We start from the raw sequence: 22,452 nt of genomic DNA, 5'->3' as shown, positions 1-22,452 counted from the left end.
AACTCTGGAGGGGTGTAGATGATGAATAATGAACTTCAGGGGTGGAAACATCTTTCAGGCTGTCCCTTGTGCCTCTCAGACATCAAAGAAGGGGATAAAATTTATCTTAACCCTCCCCATCATCAGCTGCTGTGTTTGCAGAGGGAATTTTCTGGAGGGAGGAGGCTGGAGATCATGGAATACCAGAATGGTTTGGGATGGAAGGGACCTCAGAGTTCATCCAGTCCCACCCCTTGCCATGGGCAGGGACACCTTCCACTATCCCAGGGTGCTCTAATCTCCATCCAGTCTGGCCTTGGACACTTCCAGGGATGGGAAAAACACTTCTAGGGGTGTCTGTTGCAACACCTGGGATGCTGGAGGAAGCCCACTCCCTCCTTCACAGCTGAAAACCAGGAATACAGAAAAGCTCCATTTGGAGATGTTTTAAAAAACACAAGAGGAATAAATCCTCATCGGAGGTCTGTGCTTTGCAAAGAAGCTGCATTTTCAGCCCTTTGTGTCTGCTTTGGTGGGAAACCAGATTGATCAGGGAAAAACCAATAATTTCTCACAGGTTGGTGTCCAAAGGTGAGCAAAACCCCCTTGGAAATGAGCCCAGCTCGTGGCAGGGCAGCTCCTCTCTCCACTCAGGGTGAAGCCCAGGGGCTGCTGCCTCCCATGGCAAAGTGTTTGAAGCCAAGTGAGGCTGATAGAAGCAGCGTTAATTTGAAGGAAAACGGGGGAAAAAAAGGTGTTCTTTGTTAGTTTTGGAGGTTTTTAAAAATTATTTTCCTGCTCTTTTTGATGGGAGCCTTTTCAAGCCAGCTTTGGCTGCAGAACAGAACGTGGCAGCGTGGGGAAGGTGCCACAGCCACCTTCCGGGAAGAGCGAGGTTTCAACAAAGTGATGCTGCTTCAAACAGCTCCTGTGTTTCAGCCAAAGAGGGTTTTTTTTTTTTCTTTCAGAAGGTAAAACATAAAAGGGAAGTGGCTTTAAAGAAAAAAAAAAGCTGTTTTCGTGTGCTGATTGCAAGACAGTGCTGATAAAAATATCCTTTGCTCGCTGAGTTTCAGTGGGGATGGGGGGGATCAACATGGTGTTTGTTGCTTTAGAAAAAAGCCAAGATAAGCTGAAAAACTACACAAAATAATCCCAGTCAAACCCTGCCTGTTGTTTCCAACATGAAGCTGCATTTGGGAGAGAAATGGTGCCAAAGGAAATTGTTTGGCTCAGGCTGGGGGTTTCAAGGACACAATGAAATGTTGAGGGGGGGATCACCCAAGGCCTTGGCAGGGTTGGTTGTGGCAGTTCCCTGAGGCACCGAGCTCCCTACAGATCAACCTGGAGCAAGGCAGAGAAGGATTCCCGTCCTTGGGAATCCTCATCTCACTGTGGGTATTAGGAAACAATTCTTCCCCAAAAGGGTGGTGAGGCACTGCCACAGCTGCCCAGGGAATGCTGGAATCACATCCCCAGAGGGATTTAAAAGCCCTGTGGATGTGGCACTTGGGGACACGGGTCAGTGGTGGCCTCGGCAGTGCTGGGGAACCACTGGAATTAATTTTGGAAGCTTTTCCAACGTAAACTATTCCCATTCTAAACATTTTGGTGCCACTAACTGGAACAACAAAGCACAGACGTCCCGGCTCTAAAGAAGACGTTTATTCAGGTCCTGCAGGCGGCATCGCACGTATGATACAATATTACAGTCATTTAGTATGGTACAGAAATAATTAAAAACTTTACAGCTCATTACAAAGTCTCTTTGGATTTCAGCTCATTTAAAGTACACGGAGCCCCTGCAGAGTCTGACCCTGGCAGGGCCACACGAGCTGGGAGCGGCTCCCAGGGAACCCAACGGGATCGCGGTTTGGGAACGGTGGAGAGGGCAGAAACCAAAGATGGATACGGGAGATGGAGGAACAAGACACTTGATCGTGACCCCGCTCGAGGTGTTGTGAAGTGTGACCGGCCCACACCATTCCTCACCCCCTCATTCCCTAAAATCCAGGCACCCCGAGGCCGCCCAGCCCCGGGATAAGGCACTGGGAAAACGAAATGTTGTGCAAAGAACCGGAGGAACCGGTGGTGGGACAAGGGGAGCATTGCCACGGACAGGGCTGGACAACACTCAGGCCCCGCTCAGGTGGGGTTCCACCGCTGTGGGGAGCAATGAGGGGGCTCTGCCTTTGTAGGAAAGCACGGGGGTGCTGAACCTTCCACCCCAACCACGGACAGACCCCTCTGTTCAAGGACCTGGGCGGTGTCACCACACAGAATTTGCTTCTGTTCGTTTTCCTCAACTCAACAACACCATGGAACAGCAAAGGGCCAAAACCTCGGGGTGAACAGGCTTGATTTTGGACATGGAGATCAAAACACCTCAAGAGCTGAACCTAACACAGGAAAAAGGTGTGGCTTGGCTTGAGAAAACCTCAAGAAGTCCCTCTGAGCAGCCTCCCCTTAGCTGGCTTGGTGCCCACGGGAGGAGGGACCCCCAGCCCTGCAAACACAGGGGGGATGGAGCCTTTCCAACCCACCAACACCATTTTCCAAGAATCTGAGACCCACCCACAATTCAGGGACACAGCCAGCAGGACTGAACCCCCGAGAGACACCAGAGGAGATGAGACACTCCATACAAATGACACCCTCCTGCATTAAATATTCTTCTTCCCTGTATAAAGTGCATGAAAATCTTGGAAAAATCTGCATAGCTATTCACAGACCAGCCTCAGTGCTGGGCGGTTCCAGTTAAGAGCACCTCCTCCTTTAGGCTGAGAGTAGAGCTAATATTATCAGTAAAAAATAGATATTATTACCTCCATGATGATTTTTACCTCTTTTCTGGTTAGTTGGCTTAGCTGGGATGAAGTGACAGATGGCTTTGAGTAGAGGAATGTGCACTCACTGTGCCAAAAATTTGAAAAACTCCTTTAGAAAACACCTCACATGCCCAGGAAAGCTGTGAGGGAGCAGGAGAGAGTCAGGGAATCCTCCAGGAACACCCTCATGGCCAAATTTGATGTTTTTGGCTTTCTGGAGCTTGTGGTGATTTTAGGGTGCAATATCAAGACAGGTTTTGTTTCCAAAGTCAGAGGAAATAGTGAAAACCAACAGAGCTCTGAGCAAGGTCCTCCCTCCATGAAGGCACCACAGGCTCCTCGTGCCAGCGGATTCCTGGAACCATCCCAGCCCTACTGAACAGATTTGCTTCCAGGACCAGTTGTCCCAGAGGAGGGACATCCCATAGTTATCCCAGCAGGTGTGGGCTGCTCAAAGCACCCCTCACACCCCTCTCTGTGGTTCTGCAACACAACTGAGGGTGGGAGGAGAGGGAATCCAGGCCAGGTCAGTCGGATCAGCCTCTGGCCACGTGTCCCAGGTGTGCAAACACCAAAGCACAGCCAGGGCTGGAGCCCAAACAGGCCAGAGGAGTTTATAACCAGCAGCAGAAACAGGGAACCACCAACCCAGCTCCTTCTGCTCCTGCCCTTCTCTGCCCTTCCTGCAGCCTGGACACCTTTCCCTGGGGAAATCCTGGATTCCCAGACAGCAGCACAAGAAAAGAGGCTTCAAAAGGACTTGGAGGTTCCTCCCTTTGCATCTTCCCCAAAAGGGGCCAATGAGCAAAGATGGAGGGGTTTTAAAGACATCCCTAAATCCAAGTATCTGAAATGCTGAGACTAAAAACACACAACTCTGGGGAGGGGCTGCTTCACACCAGCTTCTTCCGGCAGCGCATCAGAACAAAGTGCAATTAAAAACACGGTCAGGGTGGAGTTCAGAGAACCAACAAGGCAGTGTAAGAGGCATCAAATTAATTAGTGGGTGGTCTTTCATTGGCAAGACTCCTCAGACCCCAAAACGAAGAGTTTCACTGTATGGGTTGTGTTCATAAAACCGGTTTTCATTTTAAAACCCGGGATTTCAGCATCAGAATTCTTTACTACCAAATTCCTCCCCCATCGTGGGTTGGATGGACAGGAGCTTCGTGCAAAGGGAAAAAGAGGGAAAACTGTACACTAAAAATATCTTTAAAAAGCTGCTCTGTACATTTTATATTAAGATTTCTTGAGGAAAATTTAGGAAACACTGAAACTACTTACACCAAGCTGGAAGGATACACAACCCCTGGCAGTTCTACGCAGGCTGCATCGGAACCCAGCCCGCTTATTTCTGCTACAGATTAGTTTCTATTTTAATTTTATTCCTTCTGCATAAATGATATTAATTACAGTAAATCAGCATAATTATCTCCTTCACTAAGCATCCCTATCTCCTTTGATACCAATGGAGCTTTCCCTTGGACCTCGGAACCAGATGTTTAAGGCACTTGGATACCCACGGGCAGCGACTGGATAGATATTAAAGTTTAATCATTAATTTAGCATCCTAAATAGTCCCCACGTAGCTAAAACATCTATTGCTCAGGCTGTCCAATCCCCCCGTGATGACTAAACAAGATATAAACAGCTCAGGATAGAAAAATCTGTGGCTTTTCAGGATTTGACAGGAAAACAAGCGTCGGCCGATCCGTGCGTGGACACACGGACAGGGATACATCCCCTGTGCCACAGGCAGATAAAAACCAGCCACAAATAAAATCAAGTTTTCTAAAAGCCAGCCCAAACCTCCCCCTTTCCAAGAGAGAGGCTGGTTCTGGGGATGACAGAGGCACCTCCTCTTTGGATCGGCGCTCGGGATGGTGCTGGGAGAGCTCCTCTGTGCAGGGGGATGATTGTAAAGCGCAAACATTTCATGTTTTAAAAGAATAAATAAAAATAAATAGACTGGATTGATCCTGTTACGAGGACAGAGACACCCTGCTTGGCAAAATTCTGAGTCTCCAAAGGCTGGGTGGGAACGGGGAAGCACTTCAGTGCTGACACCTCTGCAAAAATCCTCTTGGCCCACAGGGAGGAACCAAGGAGAAGGTCCTGCCACTCTAGGGCAAGTGAGAGAGGGGATCCTGTCATGGTGAGAGCAAAGATTACATGGATCAAAAATATGGGGAAGCACTTCAGTGCTGACACCTCAAATCCTCTTGGTCCACAGGGAGGAACCAAGGAGAAGGTCCTGCCACTCTAGGGCAAGTGAGAGAGGGGATCCTGTCATGGTGAGAGCAAAGATTACATGGATCAAAAATAAAAAATCAGACAGAGCTGGCCATGGGCTTTCTCCCATTCCCAACAAACCAGTGGGGAAGGTCACACTGCTTTCCACAGGAGAGTGGGATAACGGGGCAGTGATCCAAACAGGCACTGGTCCCAGCCACATAACCCAAGGGCTGCTGCTTCTTTAAATAAAGGGACTTTGGGGGTTTTTTATCTCCAAACAAAGTTCTACTTTCACTTTTCTGCCCGTCTGGAATCATTCCCACCTTGCCCTTTCACGGCGGATTACACAATACTGACACAGCTCTTACGGAATTACCACAGAGCTGTTACTGTGGGGAGGTTCTTCAGGAACTGCCCTGCACTTCCAGGGAAGCACTGGTGCCTGGGGAGGATTTTGTGGCTGTTGGGAATCTGTGGTTTGACCAATTTTCCTCCGAAAGGAGGAAGAGAAGGAGCTCATTACACCCACCCAGCGCCGCGCGCCGGCCCCGGCTGCCGTCGGTTGCCCCCGGAGGCGTCAGGATTTGAGACAGGAAACGAAGGATCCAGCACCACAACGAGGCAAAGAATTATCATGTCAATCACCCAGAGCAGAGAGAACAAACCCTTCATTAGTGTTTGCCACCAACTGGAAGTTGGGATGGTTGCTTTCACTTCCCGAAGCCGCCGGCTCCCCCGGCCGCATCCCAGGGCGTTTGCTGGGCTGGGATCTCTCAGTTTGCCCAGGATTTCCTGTTCTCCGCGTTTTTCTGGCTCTTCTCCAGTCTCAGCGTGGATCCTCCTTCTGCCTTGGCCAGGGCTGTGAGGGAGGCCAGGTTGGAGGCTGACCCGGAGAAGTTCCCACTCCTCCTGTTCTCCGGCGCTCCCTGCAGCCTCAGGCCGGAGCTGCGGCGCCGCGCCGGGCCCGTGGCCCTCCTCACCCTGCCCGGCTTCACCAGCAATCCATAGCCCGGGTTACACCTGAAATACTGCTTCCCCCCGATGGAGCCGTCGTTCTTGCCTGGGACAAGAGAATCAGGGAGTCACAGACTGGTTTGGGATGGGATAAATCCAACCCAGCACCTTCTGCTGTCCCTGGGCGCTCCAAGGCCCAGCCTGGCCTTGGACACTTCCAGGGATGTGGCATCCACGGGTTCTCTGGGTAACCTGTGCCACCCCTCACAGGGAAAGGTATTTTCCTACAAAATGGGTTTTATTCTGTGCAAATTGTGCTACTGCACCCAGAGAAGGAGGCAAGGAAAAAGTGCTGAGAGGGAGAACAGCTGGTCCCTAAAAATACACCATGGAGGTAAAACTTCCCTGCTGAACCCCAGCAAGGCCGCTGCATGGAGAGTGACTCTGAACGGGACACTCCACCTTGTCCTTCCTTCCCACCTGCTCTATAATTTCTCCAAAAGTGGTAAATAATCACTTCTATTACCAAAGTAACAGGAAGGAACGAAAAGCAGACATTTAAAAGAGCTTTTGGCTTTCTGAGTTGATGTTTGAAGTTGAGGATTGTCACTTTTGACATTTCATAAACCCTCCACAGAACAGGAAGGATAATTTCTCTACACTGGTGCTGTTGAGATCTTTCTATTTCTCATTTTACATCATTTAAAATTCTCAGGGAAACTGTTCAGGGATTGCTCCCATCCATAAAGGGAAGGTGGAAAAGTCCAACAGCTCTTTAAATGACATGAAGTCACCCCTTTGGCTTTTGGGGTGTTTCCTTTTTCTTTTCCACTATCAGCACGTTGGGTCCAGTGTATCCTCACGTGGCCAGGACTTGGATTTCCAAGTCCTTGGTGTTCTGTCCCTGTTTGCAGTGTGACAAAGACACCACTCTGTGACTACCTTCCCCAAATGAAGCTCTAGATGTGCCATGTTCCAACAAATCAGGATCTTATTCCTTGTGGAAACAGAAAGGGGGGCGGAGGGGAAATTCCAGCAACATCAGCAGCTGAGTCCTCAGCAGGCTAAAAATCTCCTGAGTTTTCCATGGAAGCTGCTGTTTACTGGGATGTTACAGAATCAGCACTGGAGCAGCCTGAAAGAGGGAAGGTGACATTCCAAAATTGAAATGAATCTGTAAATATATATATACATATATATTTTTTTTTATTTTTTTTTTAATTTTTTTTTTAATGAGGCCATACTGCAGGACTGACGAACTACTACAGCTTGCAAAAGGATTGAGAGTTCCAGTTTGACTTCCAGGATGGAAAACTCCAGAGAGTTTTCTGAAAGCAGCTGGGAAGTCACTGCCCAGTTCAGCTCTGATGAGGACCTGGTGGGGCACAGGGAGATTTGGGAGCTCTGGATCCTGGACAGTGTTCTGCTGGATGAACTGATTCACACCCCAGCCTGGGAATGCTGCACTGGCTAAAAGGATTGGAATAAGGACTTTTTCATGCCCTGGGTAACCCAAATTCTCTCTCTTACTGTACCTCACCTGAATTTTCCACTGGCACTCCCTGACTTCCCCCAGTCCTGCCTGCTCTGGACAGGAAAGGGGTTGAGAAGCTTGGACTCTAGCAGGGATCAATCCCAGCCATTATCTTCCTCTCCTCTTGTGCTGGAGACACCCCATTCCCACATCAAGAGCACAGCAACAGCAGCAGCCTCCCCAGGAACTGCACCCTGTTTCCAAAAAAAATCCTGGAAACCCTGAATTCTGGGAGTTCCACTGTACAGGTAAGAGTCAGGCAGGGATGACAAATGAGATGGTGAAAGAAACCTCAAATTATCTGTATGACCTGGTGGTCAGGGGATGGTAATTTCCTACTGCTTTTCACATATATATATACATACAAACTATATATATATATATACATACTGTATATATATATACATACATACACTATATATATATACATACACAGAAATAGTATTTTGCCATTTTAAAGCTTACTTTAAAATAAAATCCTCTTACCTCTTAATACCTATTAAGAGAATTTGCAACTCATTTAGCCTAAATGTCCCTTTGAGCTAAATCCCACGACTCCTGTTGTGCTTTGAACACCCTTATCCTCACAGCAGAAGCCCAGAAAAGAATCCTATGGACACAAGGCCTGTCTCCTGCAACTACTGCTTGGAAAAGGAATCCTGATTCCTACTTCCAGTGTAAGAAGCCAAAGAAATGACTGAAAAGGGACAGTCAGGGATGGTTTGGGTTGGGATCTCAAAGGGGTTGGGAGTGAGAGCAGGTTTGGAAAGAGATGACAGCAGGGAAGACCTTTTATATTTCCCTTTTCTAAATGCCTCCTGCAATGAGCAATAAACCCCCCAGTGGGTAATAAACCCCCCAAAAGAGCAGCTTTAGGATGAGCTCTGCCAGCTGGGACATGCCAGCTGCTTCCCACCTGATCCAGGGGATGTTTTACCTGAAGGCAAATCCAGCTCCACACCAACCCACGTTCCTTCCTGGAAGTCTGTGGGCCCGATGTACCTAACAGTGCCCGTCTTATTGGTGCCAACTGTGACATATTCTCCCTCTTTCAGCCACTCAGGAATTTCATTGGCATCTTCAGAGTCAGAAATCACCTCCAGTTTTTCCTCTGCTGTCTCTGACCCGTTGTGGTTCAGTCCACGGGCACTGGAGGTGCTCTTTTCTTCTTCCTGCTGCTCTTCTGTGCCCAGGGAACTCGTGGGGTCTGCTCCCAGCATGCTGGTAAAGGATTTCAGCTCTGATGTTTTCACCTTCTGGATTTTGAAGGGGGAGGCTGCAGCGCTGGGCAGGTCGGGATGAGCTTTGGGAAACCCCAGTTCTGAAGCCCCAGTAGATGTTTCCTTTTTCCTGGCTGGTCCTGCTGACTCCACTGATTGTTTGGATATTGACTCCTTTGGAGTGGAGGTAGAGAGAAGAGGTTTTGCATCAGTGGCTGCAGAGGCATCGTTCCCCTGCTCGCTGGGACAAGGAGAAGTGCAAGACTTCCCATTCACTTCAGAGCTGTCCCTCGGCCTGGGGGGAGCACTTGGAAGGCTGAAGGTGGGGGGATTCTCCCTCTTTGTGGCCAGAGAGCTCTCAGGAGCTCTGTCCTGCACATCAGAAGGGACCTGAGCCACTGCAGGAGCAGGGGAGTCACTCCCTGCAGGTGTTGGACCTCCCGGCTGAGCCATGGCGTCGCTTCCCGCTGCCAGGGCCTCGGAGAGGGTGGCTGTGGAGACACTGTGGGAAAAATACCCACTGGAGGCTTCACTCAGGGGGCTTGGAGGTCCCTCCTGGCAGTCCTGGGGCTGGGTGTCCCCCGTGGGCTGCTGCAAAGGCACTTTGGGTGTCTTCTCCAGACTCTTGTCCACCTCGGGCGTCTGTGCCACAGTTTCCAGTGGCTGCTTTGCTGCTTCCTCTTGGTTAATCTGAAACACAGGGGGAGAGAGGGGCTGTGTTATCCAAAATACCTGGGCTAAAAGCACAGATCCCAGACCTCTGGCAAGCAGCAAGGCTTTGAGCTTATATAAATCCCTGTGTAGCTGCCATCTCCAGAAGATGGAAGCTGATCCCAAGTCAGTGGGAGGATTGTCAGCTCGCTCCCTTCCATTAATAAGGGAAGTGTCAACCCCAAGAAATACGCTCCCCAATATTTACTGAAGAATTATTTATATTACAGGAGTGGTCATTTGCTGTTTGAACAGCAGGATTTATATGGAATGGGAACCAGCTGTGATCCATAAGTCTCTCACAGTTATTTGGCTTAACTCTCTGGGTGGATAAATCATCCCCCTGCACCTAAACTGTCATTTCTGTCCCCATTTCCAAATGCCATTCCCACCTCAGAGCCACCAGCACCTCGCACTTCCAGAGGATGAAATTAACTGCACCTCATGAGATTAACAGCCCATTTCAGTGATGTATTTCTTGGCTGTAAAGTTTACTAAATCTGATAGATCAATATCTTTTGCCAGCACATGTACTCTAAAAGATTAGGATGTCTCTAAATCTCTTTGGGAAGGAGGGAGGGAGGAGAGTGCTAATAGGAAAGGGGGGTGGAAAAAGAGGTTGGAGAAGGGCAGATTTGAACAATTCCTGTCTCAGGTGAACATTTTTGTTTATTATTCACAATTTTGCGATTTCTCCCATCTAGTGGTTGAGTGTCCCAAATTACAGGATTTTCAGCTTATTCCCAAAATGCCTTTTCCACTGGAAACTTAAGCAGCATTTGAAGAAAGAGGGATTTGACTGGATTACTAGAATTTCAGAACCAAAGGTTTGCTATTGCTAAGTAAAATGTAATACAAAAAAAAAAGGTTTTTTAAAAAATATATTCCAGCAGATTAAAAACATATTGTTCACTTTTCTATGGCAAGGGTGGTGTCCATGTGGACTCAGAAGCTTTGCTCTTTCTCTGCATTTTCCCTTTGGATAACACAGGTTTTCTAAGACAATAAAAGCACAGTGGGAGGAAGCTGATGTGCTGCTCAGGAGACTGAAGTTCTGCTGGAAAATGGGAGATCACAGGCTCTATTTTCTCTCCAGCTTACCAAGAGTTTTTCCATGGTATCATGGCAAAATGGGGAATTAAGCTCCACACTTAGAATAGCCACATCCTGCTTATAGAAACTGTCAGAGCCCAGAAATTTTCCTTTTAAAGCAGCAAACCAGCTAAATTTCAGCTAATTATCTGCTAATGCTTTCAAATATCAAAGTGTAACCAGGAATAGGAGAGGAGGTTTTACCAGGACCTAAAACACCCAGCAGAATTTCACTGTCTCACAGTGAGGCAGCAGCACAAGTGCAACAGGTTTGAAGCAGCTGAGGCTTTGGCCACCTCTGGCAGGGGAATATAAAAATTGTATCCTCACAGCCTGGGATGTGCTCACCTGTTTTATCCTTGCAGCACTGGCCTCCAGACTGGCTGACTGAACCATAATTCGTGGGACAGCCTGGGGGGAGGGAAATGGAAAAGAATCATTCAGTGAAAGGATTAAGTATTGGCAAACTGGTAAATGTTAAAGCTTGCATTTGAAATTTTGGTCATGAAAGGATGGAAAACTAAACTTTCAGTACATTAAATGGAGTTTGTCAAAAAAAGAGGGAGAGAGGCTTTTTACACAGGCAGAGGGGAATGGTTTTAAGCTCAAAAAGATTTAGGTTAGATATTAGGATGGAATTCTTCCCTGTGAAGGTGGGGAGGCCCTTGCACAGGTTTCCCAGAGAAGCTGTGGCTGCCCTTGCATCCCTGGAAATGTTAAAAAACCACCTGGATGTGGCACTTGAGGACATGGACTGCTCCTGACCATGGGGGTGGTGCTGGATTTGAAGATCTTCGAGGCCCCTTCCAACTTTAAGGATCTATGGTTTGATCTCCAGAACTCTTTCTCCTTTTCCAGTCTCTAAATTCAGTTTGGATCTGAGCATTATTGGCTTTAACACAAAAAGTAAGGCAGAATCCAGGTCTGTGCATCCCTTTTTCCAGGAGGACATTCACACTGCCTGCTGGACAAGCAGGCACTGACAATAAATGGCTCTCACTTGCTCCATATTCAGGTTTTTATGTTGCAGATTTGAAATAATCCCTCTCCTGGGACCAGAGCAGCACATTGTGACACCTGATATAAATCTGAGGTTATGCTGTTGGCTTGGGCTGTCACACAGCAGGGGAAGGAGCCACCAGATCAGTGGAGAACCTCGGGAAAGGGAAGCATGAAGAGAAGGAGAGAGGAGAAAAAGGCAGAAAAATCTCTTTAGCACTGTTAAATAATGCACTGCAAGGGCAGGTTCAGACTTTGAGGGGCAGAGCTCCTTAAGGGAGACACATTACATAATTTGGGAGCTGCCTGCTTTTATTATTATTTTTTCCCCCAAGGATTTCTGTACAAACACACAGGCAGTGCTCAGCTCCCAGACAAGTGATTCCCAGAACTCAGCACTGAAATCTTCCAGCTGAAGAGTGAGGAACCTTCTCTTGCATCCCTTCTAAGCCCTGTAAAGCAGGAATATGACTGATCTTACCCTCAAGAGGAATAAACATGGGAGAGAAGAACAGCTTTTATTTATACAGAGATTGTGCCAGGCATTAAAAAACCTAGGTGCTTCAAGGTAGAAAATAAGAAGACAAAAAATGGACAAAACCCCAGCAGGGTCACCAAATAAATTTTTTGAAGACATTAAAGCTCCAGTTCAATAAAAGGAAGCAGGAGAGGAGGGGTTTTGGCTTGTTCCTAAACCTGCTAAATGAAAATTCACCACTGGAATGGGGTTCAGAGCAAACTGGCTCTGTTCCGGGTGCACAGGTTTGTGCATTTTGAGATCCTCACTGGGTCAGGACCTGGGGCTCCAGGAAGCAGATGGATGAGAATAAACCAATGAAGAAACCCTGCAAAGTTTAGGTTTTATAAAATTTGTCCAGCCTTATTATCCAGAAATAAGGAGAAGTATTTAAAGCAGTTAAATCAGTTCCTTTGATTCCCTTTTCTCCCTTTAAAACAAATAAATAAAGCGTTTGTTTGGGTTTTTTATCTCTCCAAAGCCTCTAGTCTTACAGCCTGCAAATCTACAAAAATCTAAAAATCCAGTTGGCATCACACAGCAAAAGAAAGAAAACCATTAGGCTTTAATCACTCCTCATCAAGTTCCTCTCCTGAAAGGATGACAGATTTCCAAACTACAGAAACTTTGCCAAGCAAGGTTTAGAAAAACAGGGAGAAAAAAGCAATCCTGAAGGGTGGCACTTCCCAGCTTTGGTGCTGACAAGAAGCAGCTGGGCAGGAACCCCCTCAGAGGGCACCACAGCAGACCTGGGATGAAATGCAGTCAAATTCCTTGGGGAGGGGGCACCCTGAAAACAAAGTGTTGGGACTATCTGGGAAGACACTGCTGGATGAAAAATATTTCTGCACCCAGAGCCAAATTCTATCATTAAATGTTTGTAGGCAGTGGCTGCTAAACTTGATGTATCTATTTATCCACGAGCCTTTTACAGTGATGGATTCTGGCACAATTTCTTCAACCAAGCTGACAAAACAGAGCGAGGGAGAACATGAAAGCTTTTCACTTTAAAGCATCTTTGATTGTCTTCTCCTAAGAGCTGCTGCTCTGTGCAGGGAGATGGTGAGGATGTAAAAAGCTGGACATGCCCCAGAAGAGGAGACTAAAGGGGCCCCAGGAGAGCTGGAGAGGGACTGGGGACAAGGGATGGAGGGACAGGACACAGGGAGTGGCTTCAAACTAAGAAAGTGGAGATTTGGATGGGATATTGGAAAGGAATTGTTGGCTGTGGGGGAGAGGAGGTCCTGGCACAGGGTGCCCAGAGAAACTGTGGCTGCCCCTGGATCCCTGGAAGTGTCCAAGGCCAGGTTGGATGGGGCTTGGAGCAGCCTGGGATGGTGGGAGGTGCCCCACGGCAGAGGGGTGGAACTGGGTGAGCTTTAGGGTCCCTTCCAACCCAAACCATTCCAGGATTCCACGGTGATTCTATTAACCTTTGATCCTTTTTTTGACATTTTCTGCTCACTGAGAGGTCACTTTGCACAATCTCTGAGGTGACCAAAGGAGAGCCCAACCTGCCACACTGGTGAGCTTGAAGAGGAAAAGCATTTGTGTGTCTCTCCCCAGTTACAGAGGCACCAACATTAATCCTGAATGAACATTTTTTCATCCCATATATTCCACATCTATATAATGGCCACCTCTTCAAAGAGCTCAGCAAAACACATTTGGCACTTCTGTATCATTAAGCACTTTGTGAAATGCCTCTGGCAGCAGTGACTGATGCCTTCAGTGCAAAGCCTTTGATTTCGTGTCACTTGGATGAAAATCCCTCAGCATTAACACCCAATATGCAGAAAGTTCAGTGGCATTTAGGAGAACAAATCAGGCCAGTGCAGCCAAGAATTGCCCTGTGAATGCCACGAGTGGCTTAGCCGAGGTTGATACAATCCTAAAGGGATTTTATCCCAAACTTCCACTGTTCTTTTTGCTTTCCCATCCCTAGACAGGAGGGGCTGAGCCCAAGGAGCCTCCCACTGACAGTGCTATGGTCCCATCACTATTTAACAGCAGCTACTGGGAACTTCTGCAGCAGAACAGAGATTTAAATTCATTAAACAGAGATTTAAATCAGTCTGGAGCACTCAGGATAAAATATTTCCACGAGGTGTGCATGGGAATGCAGGGAGAATTCCAAATTCCCTAGGACACAGCCCAAAAGAAAAGATTCCATTTTTAAAAGGTACACCCCTGCCCCAACAATATTCCTCTTGAAAATGATTTTAGAATTGATTGCCAAGTCATTAATCACTCAAATACAGAATCTCCCACCTTCCACAAGGAGATCTGAAATCCAGTGCAAGTTAATTTGTTGGGCTTTTTTTGGTGTTTGCTCATTTTCTTCTCTAAACACACTCTGTATTTAAATATTAACCCAAACAACCCCCTCTTATTCCACAGTCTCTAGGTGAAATGTTTCAGCCTGTAATAAGAAATCAGAATTCCCCACTTCTAGTACAATTTATACAAAATTAACCCCACCATTTCCCATGCAGCTCAATAACTTCATTTCTAGGTCCTGGCAGATTAACAGAGTAATTCATACCCATTTTTAAGTTAGTTTAAAAAGGAATTTGAGTGTTTTGAAACTACCAAAGCCAGTTTTCCACACTCATTCTCATCAAAACTATTTGTATTTGAGGATGACAGGGAAAACCAAGCTCAGAAAGAAATCAAAACACCAAAAACTGAGAGACAAGGAGACACACGAGCTCTGCTGTGGAGCTCTGCTGACTGCAGCATCCAAATGATTTTTCACTTGAAACTCTGAAGAAGAAAAAAAAAAAAAACCTTCAAGATGTTAAAGAAGGTTCTCTGAGGCCACATTATTTACATTTGATTAAGGAATATCAGTTCTAGCAATTATACTGTGCACCAGGCCCATCCATGAAACTGTTATTTTTTAATGGACTGCCAGAAAAGGGGTTTTGTCTATTGAGAAAGCCTTTCATTAACTGCATTTCATTAGTTTTTAAGATTAATTTCCATGTCTGCATCAGAAGGTGGAAGGGAAACAATTGACAGCTGCCCTCTCCATGTGGCTACACCATAAAGCAAAAATGAATTATATGGAAATTCAAAGAGTTTATCTTTTATTTTAAACAAATATCTGACTCAAGATCTCTCTCTCAAGCCATGTGCTAACAAAAAGACATCTGAGCATCTAAAAAGATTCTTGGATAGGAAGGTGACCAAAATCCACTCACCAAATTGGCCACAGGAATTTCCTTCTGCCACAGCAATGACAAAAACCCAGAAACTGGAATTGAATATGACCATTTTTAATGTCAGCACCCAGTGATGCCCTGAAATGTGATTACACAGGCAGTTCCTGGAGAGACACAGGGTCACAGGGGAAAAGAACAGGAATTCTGCTTGGTGCACACTGGGAAAGCCCCAGCATGTGAATAAAAAAGAGGACTTTCAATTCCTACATATATAATTAAGCACAAACAGATGAAACTCTGCTTCTCCCTCCACCTGCATATTTTACACAAAGATTTTAAGCTTCTCCTCATCAGCAGAGAGGGTCAGAAGACTTCAAATCTTGCACTCTGTGGTTCTCAGCTTTTTCAAGAATAGGCTGGGAAAATAAAAAGCAATTCCAGCCATCGAGAAAGGTTTAAATTGTTGGTTTTTAAAATTTTTTTTTATTTACAGACTACTAGCAATTAATTTAAAGGCAGCAGATAAAGGAGAAAATAGGCATTTTCTAACTTTAAAGTATATAAACAGCTTCATCAGAACCCAATCTTTTAGGTACATAAACAGCTTCATCGGAAGCCGTTCTGCGAGTTACATAAAGAATCCTATTATGCCAAATTAATTCAATCTAACTAATTAGAGAGCAGGAAGTTCTTTCAATTATTTTATGTGCTGTCTGAGAAACACACTTGAATACGAGAGCAGATTTCATTAATTGCGGTTCATTATTCTCCAGATTAGTTACTAAACTTGCAGCAGAAGGTCAAAGACAGCAATTTTGTTCACTGCCACCACCTTGACAGGGATGTCTCTGCCTTTTTTTTTGTTGTTTTTGAATCACAAGCAAACACTCCAAACCAAGAGAGATCACTTTGTACAGGTAATTTTGTGTGGGTTCGCCCACTTTAATGCTGATGCCGCTCCAAGCAATGGGCAGGACTGAAATAAAAAGCTGCTGAAATAATTTTTAAAGTGTATTTTTATAATTACTGATCAGAACTGATCTCCTTTTTTACCAGCACAGGGTCAGAGATTTGGTACCACAGCCACTTGGAATAGTCATGGTGAACTTAACTTCAGCTCCAAACATGGGAAAAGGTTCAGTCCTGCTCCTCTGAAATTTGCTTTTCATGGAATCATGGAATATCCTCAGCTGGCAGGAACCCACAAGGATCACTCAGTGCAACCCCTGGCCCTGCACAGAGACCCCAACAATCCCACCCTGTGCACCCCTGTGAGCATTGTCCAAACCCTGCTGGAGCTCTGGCAGCCTTGGGAATGTCACCATTGTGACATTGGGAATGTTCCAGTGCCTGACACCCTCTGGGGGAAGAACCATTTCCCAAAATCCAACCTGAATCTCCCCATATCTCAGCTCCCAGCCAGGAAAGGATGATTCAGATCCTTCCATCCCCTTTGTCGTTTCTATTCCTGAACCTTGCTCTCCCAAATTATTGTTTACAGCAACAGAACTCCAGCAGTTCCCAGTTAAGGGTCAGATTCCTTTGCATTTGAAGTCAAAAAAGTCCTTTAGGCTCTGCCTCTCCCTTACAGGTTTTTAGTTTACTAAAAACACTTCTCCCACCTTGCACGTTCATTGATGTCCCCTGCCACTGTGCACTGAAATTTCCTTCTCCCACAGCCCTAGAGGTGCTGTTCTGTATTCCCTGGGGCTGAGAAAGATCTCAGAAAAATTATCAGAGATGAATTTTGGTGTCCCCTCTGTGGCACAGTTTCTCCAGCTCCACAGGAGCTCCTGGCTGCCTGCCCGGAGTGACCCCTGAGCTCCCTGTCCCTCAGCCATCCATCACCACCCCCAGCTCAACTCCTCTGCCCACATTTGCATCCTCAGGCCATTAGAAAGAAGCAGCACTGGAGATTATGGGATGGGATGGGATATTGATGATCTTCAAAAGCCAGACTCGCTGCAAAGGCACCTTTTTATTTTTGTGCTGCACAGAAGAAGCTGGAGCTGATTCTGGGGCAATTCCTTCTGGGTTTTTTCTCTCTTCTGTGCATCTTTCCTTAGGATTAGGAAAAGGTTTTCTCCCCAGAGGGTGCTGGGGCACTGGAAGAGCTCTCCAGGGAATGGTGACATTGCCAAAGCTGCCAGAGCTTCAGGAATGTTTGGAGAACGCTGTCAGGGACAGGGTGGGATTGTTGGGGTGTCTGTTCAGGGCCAGGGGCTGGATCAATGACCTCTGTGGATCTCTCCACCTCAGGATATTCCACAATTCCCTGGGACTGCTGACAGCAGTGAAGAAGCCCCATTTCCCTAGGGATGGAGCTGCAAGGAATTTGTAAAACCCCTCAGACCAGGGAGGCACATTGGAATACAGCTGATTTGTTCCATTGTAAAACCTGAAAGTAGAGAATAATTCTAACATTTCATTACATGACACAGATCCACTGGTCATGGAAACCCTGGGCTGCTCTCCAGTGCAAGCACTGAAGCATCACCTACTCCTCTTATTTTTTAAAAGACAGAGCATTAATAGCATTTCCCCTCCTATTAAAAATCACTGAGATCACGACCTGGTTGCCTTTCCATAGTAATCCATACCATAAACTAAAATCTCATTGAGGAGATGTCTCTGCAGTTTAAAACTTGATTTCTAGAGAAATCATCCACGACTGATCTTGAACAGGAAAGGAGTGGGAACAGGTGGTTAGACTAGAGGCAGGAAATTAGGCCTCGTTCCTCCTCTCAGCTCTCACTGATTCACTGAGGATTCAAGAAGGTGTGAAAGGCTCTCACTGCAATTGTAAGAGCACCTATTTGCATCTTTCCATACCCAAATACCTTTAAAGAAAGTCACCACCTTCATTTTAATTCTCTGCAGTTCATAGATGATGGGGTTTGTACAATTCCAGCCTCAGCACCAAGCAAAAGGCAAGATTAAAATGTAAAATGAATCCCCAATCAAGCTAAGAATATTTTAAAACTGCCTCACTCTTATTTGTGCTACACGTGGCAGAAATTTCTTTTAAAAATATTTAAGTGTTAGTAGATTTATTTTTGCTTTATCTATTTAATATTTTACTGTATTTCTATTACATCAAAACAACTTCCTGTACTCCTGGGATGTTCTTGTAACATCAAGTTTAGTGGTAGCAAACAAAAGACCTGGATTCACCCACCAAAAAAAAGAGTTTTTCAGGGATTTTAGCGTTTGTTTGGAGGAAGATATTCTTTAAAATGTTTGCCTGCATGGCAAGAGGTGAAGAAAAGTCTGAGTTAATAAGTGATGAGCTTCCAGAACTCCAGGCAAAGGAAAAGGGTGAGAGCAGAGCCAGCATGGACAGAATGGAATCCCAAAAACTTTCACACGAGATCTGGGTAAGTAATGAGCTTCCAGAACTCCAGGCAAAGGGAAGAGGGTGAGAGCAGAGCCAGCATGGACAGAATGGAATCCCAAAAACTTTCACACGAGATCTGGCTCCAGATTCATCTTCAAAACAGTTTGTTAAACCTTCAACATTTACTCTAGAGGGAAATATTCCTTTGTAAATAAATATTCCTCACAAATAGAGGAGATTACATGATTTATAATGGGATTCTCTATTTCATCTGGTGTTTTTTTAAAAAACAGAAGTGTTTTTCCAGTCAGCTTGACTTGCATCAACTTCTGCTCAGAGCACAGGAGCCACATCTGGAGCAGATGGGAACTTTGCAGCACAACAAAAGGAAAAAAAGGAAATCAAATGCTTCCCTGACACATGGAGTAGATAAGAATGAACAAAAGCAACTGCCCCAAGTACACAGGGAAAGATGGTAAAAGGTGACACGAGCTGGGTGAGGGGTGAGGATATGAAATAGGGAATTAAAAATAGAATTACATTTTCCTCCTGGCAATACACAAACAACACTAAGTGCCCTTCATAAATTTTACCATTGTTGCTGCGAGTGGGAGGCCCATAAATCACCCTGGGAGTGGAGCTGGCACTTGTAAAGAGCCAAGTGTGGGCTGAGTGTGTGTCAATAAGTTCCAGCAGCTCCACTATCCCTGGACAGGATGGAGGGGAAATGGATCACGAGGCTTTGCTGTGCCTAAAAGCCTGGTTTGCTCTGCAACAACTTTTATAAAACAGCTCTCTGCCAGCAAGCCCAGCAGCACTCACCAGTATTGGATTTTGTGGGTGATTTAATGCCTTACCTGCTGTGCAAGGGGAGAGCTCTGCCTGCCCTTTTTCTCATCTCTAACAGGGAACAGGGACTTCAGCAGCTTTGGCATCTGAGGCACCAAGGACTTGACAGGATTCAGGTAGGAAGCAGCCAGGCTACCAATACCTGTTGGAAAAACAAAATATTCACACATGCAAAGAATTCTTCTTTGGAGAAAGGGGGGAAAAAAGCCCCAAAGCTGACCCAAAACCCTCTATAAAAAAAATTTTAAAACCTTCTTTTTAGTCTAAGATGATTTCTGTGGTCAAAGAATTAGCCAAGGGAAAGCACTCTCTGACTTTTAGTGACACTCAGGAGCTGCAGTGACTTCATCCCATATTTAGGAAGTTCCCTGAACTGAAGAAGAGCCCTACCTGGATCAGGGGAGTTTTTTGAGCTGAAGAAGAGCCTTACCTGGATCAGGGGAGTTCTGTGAGCTGAAGAAGAGCCCTACCTGGATCAGGGGAGTTTTTTGAGCTGAAGAAGAGCCTTACCTGGATCAGGGGAGTTTTTTTAGCTGAAGAAGAGCCCTGCCTGGATCAGGGGAGCTTTCTGAGTTTAAGAAGAGCCTTACCTGGATCAGGGGAGTGGTTCTGCTGCCCAGAGCCTGGCAGGGAGGTATGAGATGGACTAATGCCTCTACTGGAGTTTGTGGCACCTTGGGACACATCTTGTTGACTCTCCCATCGACCCTAGAGGGAAAAAAAAAGGCGTTTTTCCAAGTTAGCACAACAGAAGAAGCACAGCAATCCCAAAACACCCTGCACACCCCCTCTGCCAAGCTCAGAGTGCCAGAGCTGAGGAAAGACCCTTCCCCAGAGGTGCTTTTAGTTGGCAGACCCAGCCCTGCAAAGATGAGCACCCTCAGCATAAAGACACAGAAAAAGTTTAATTCTAGATCTCATAGCTGTAATATTTCACTCACTTGTGCTGCTGTGTTTTAGAAGCTGAGTAGGTTACAACCAGGTGAAAATAATATGGTGCTGTCTGCCCAAAATTCCTGAATATTTTGTGTATCTACTCAAGAGTAGTGCCAGGAAAAAGGGTGAGGACAGAGCTTTAAACAAGACAAGAAATACAAGACCTAAAGGCTGGATGTTTGTGCCTGGAGTCAGAGAAAGGAGAAGATCAAGAGGAAGCAACTGTGGCACTGCAAAGTTTTCTGGGAAAGAGAAAGTTGGAATATCCAAGCTGTGGATAGCAGGACCCACAAAAAAGATTAGGACAGGTTAGGGTTTTGAAGATGAAACAAGATTCTTTTCAGCCCTACAAAAGCCTGATGCAGACGAGTGACAGAGAAAAGAGCAGCTCCTCTGCCTTCCCAAGATCCCAGGGTTCTCTGGTTGGGTTTTCCCATGGATCCCACACACCATTCTACACATCAGGGATGATTTCCCTTGCTTTTACAAAGGCCCACTGTGGTTCTGGAACTTTCCTCTCAAACTCACAGCCAGAAACTGGCCCAGTGACAAAACCTCTTGGCTAACAGAGAGAAACCCCAAGCCACTGTTTCACAGCAGCATGTGAGTGTCAAGAATCTGTGTGTCCAAATCAATTTTTTATTAATTCTCTCATCTTGCTAGGCAAAATCATTTATAAATTTGTCTGCAATGATTACTCCAAGTGACTGGCCAGGGTGTGGCTCTGCTGGAAGTTTCATGGATGCAGGACAGAGCTTGGTTTTGGTTCACCAAACTAAGTGTGCAGAGCTGGAAGGGAAACCAAAATTCCATGGGGTTGTCCTGAAAATGTCTGAGGGAGGCACACATGCAAAATCAAACTGCCAAAGCAGCTCCTTCTCATTTATAGGAGACCTGAAGGCAACTCAGTACTCATTTATGAGCCTATGGGTCAAAAAAGTCCAGGCTCAGACTCTTCAAGAAGTCTCAGGATCTTGTGGGAAAGTGTTGTCCTGTTCAGGTGACAAAATATTCTCAGGACGAGCTTGCAAAGCTTCATCTTTCCACAATCAGAAGTTGCAAGGACAGGATGGTGCAGCCAAAAAAACCCTGAAGTCTAATCCCTGATAAAAACTGAAGTCTAATCCCATTTATTTTTTTGGTGAAGAGTTTTGCTATGATTGGTGCAAAATCTGGATTTTATTGTACCCTGAGTTTTGCTTGTGTTTTCAAAGATGTAACAGGAAGAGAAATACTTTCACAGTAAAAAGGAGCAGGAGTTACAAGGGATGGAAGGACCTGCTGCATCCTAGATCATAAGTTTAGTATATTTTTTCCTGGAGGAAGAGGGGGGGAATGTGCTTTTTCAAGAAGCTCCCCACCGTTGGATGCAAGGAATTAATCTGACCTTGAACATAAAAATAATGACAGGCAGCCAAACTAATCTTAACTGCAACTTGAAGTCATGAATGTTTCACAAATAATAAATAAGCCAGGATAGGAGGAATAGATTTCTCCACTGGGTTGAAGGTCACAGTGAGCAGCCCAGGGCAAGAATCATTTCCATTTGGATCTATAAGTCAGTCCCAGGGAAGCTGCTCCTGCTTTGAATAGCAAATAACCTCACTTGGGCAGAGCAGGACCTGTCCTCAGCCCTCCTGCTCCAGGTACAGCCAGTACAGACAAATTTGGGATAACTGATGGGTGTCTCAGGTCACTGAGGCATCCTGGAAGTGAAGCTGGTGGAGGCCAGGCTGGGAGCAGCAGGGGTTTGTCTGTCTGCTGGTTTTGAGGACTTTGATGTTTAAGCCCTTCTTGGAAGCTTCCTGCTCTGCCCATGCCATAAGCCTCCAATTCCAGCATCATCTTTGACCTGCAACTCATTTATGTCTTACACACATCCAAGAGTCACGTTTGAGGCTGGAAAATTCCACAAAATGGTTCTATGAAACCATCTTTCCTATTCCTCATCCCCAAATATTTTTTTTTGGCTTTTGTGTTTCTATTAGTGCAGATTTCTCACAGGTGGCCTTATCACGTGCAGAGATTAACAAAACGAAACCATCTCTCCTATTCCTCATCCCCAAATTTTTTTTTTTTTGGCTTTTGTGTTTC

The 22,452-nt window shown here is 45.9% G+C and overlaps 1 protein-coding gene across 6 annotated transcripts in view; it reads right to left on the bottom strand.

The window, feature by feature from the left end:
* Positions 1–1,629: 1,629 nt before the first annotated feature.
* The window catches only part of KIF13B (kinesin family member 13B), a 120,404-nt gene continuing 99,581 nt past the window's right edge, over positions 1,630–22,452 (bottom strand). For 5 of the 6 annotated variants that reach the window (XM_041426125.1, XM_041426127.1, XM_041426126.1 and 2 more), the window contains 5 exons: positions 20,013–20,130; positions 19,431–19,564; positions 10,902–10,964; positions 8,468–9,440; positions 4,999–6,102 (listed from right to left, as the gene is read on the bottom strand). In XM_041426125.1, the coding sequence (XP_041282059.1) occupies positions 5,816–6,102; positions 8,468–9,440; positions 10,902–10,964; positions 19,431–19,564; positions 20,013–20,130 (1,575 nt within the window). In that variant the 3' untranslated portion in view covers positions 4,999–5,815. Of the gene's footprint in view, positions 4,875–4,998; positions 6,103–8,467; positions 9,441–10,901; positions 10,965–19,430; positions 19,565–20,012; positions 20,131–22,452 lie in introns of those variants that run through there. The other variant, XR_005954238.1, reaches the window with a different exon arrangement.

Source organism: Onychostruthus taczanowskii, unplaced genomic scaffold, assembly GCF_017590055.1.
Source record: "Onychostruthus taczanowskii isolate IOZ18803 unplaced genomic scaffold, ASM1759005v1 scaffold90, whole genome shotgun sequence".
Lineage (NCBI taxonomy): Eukaryota > Metazoa > Chordata > Aves > Passeriformes > Passeridae > Onychostruthus > Onychostruthus taczanowskii.
The sequence above is the reverse complement of the archived record's forward strand: the minus strand, read 5'-3'. Positions and strand labels throughout refer to the sequence as shown.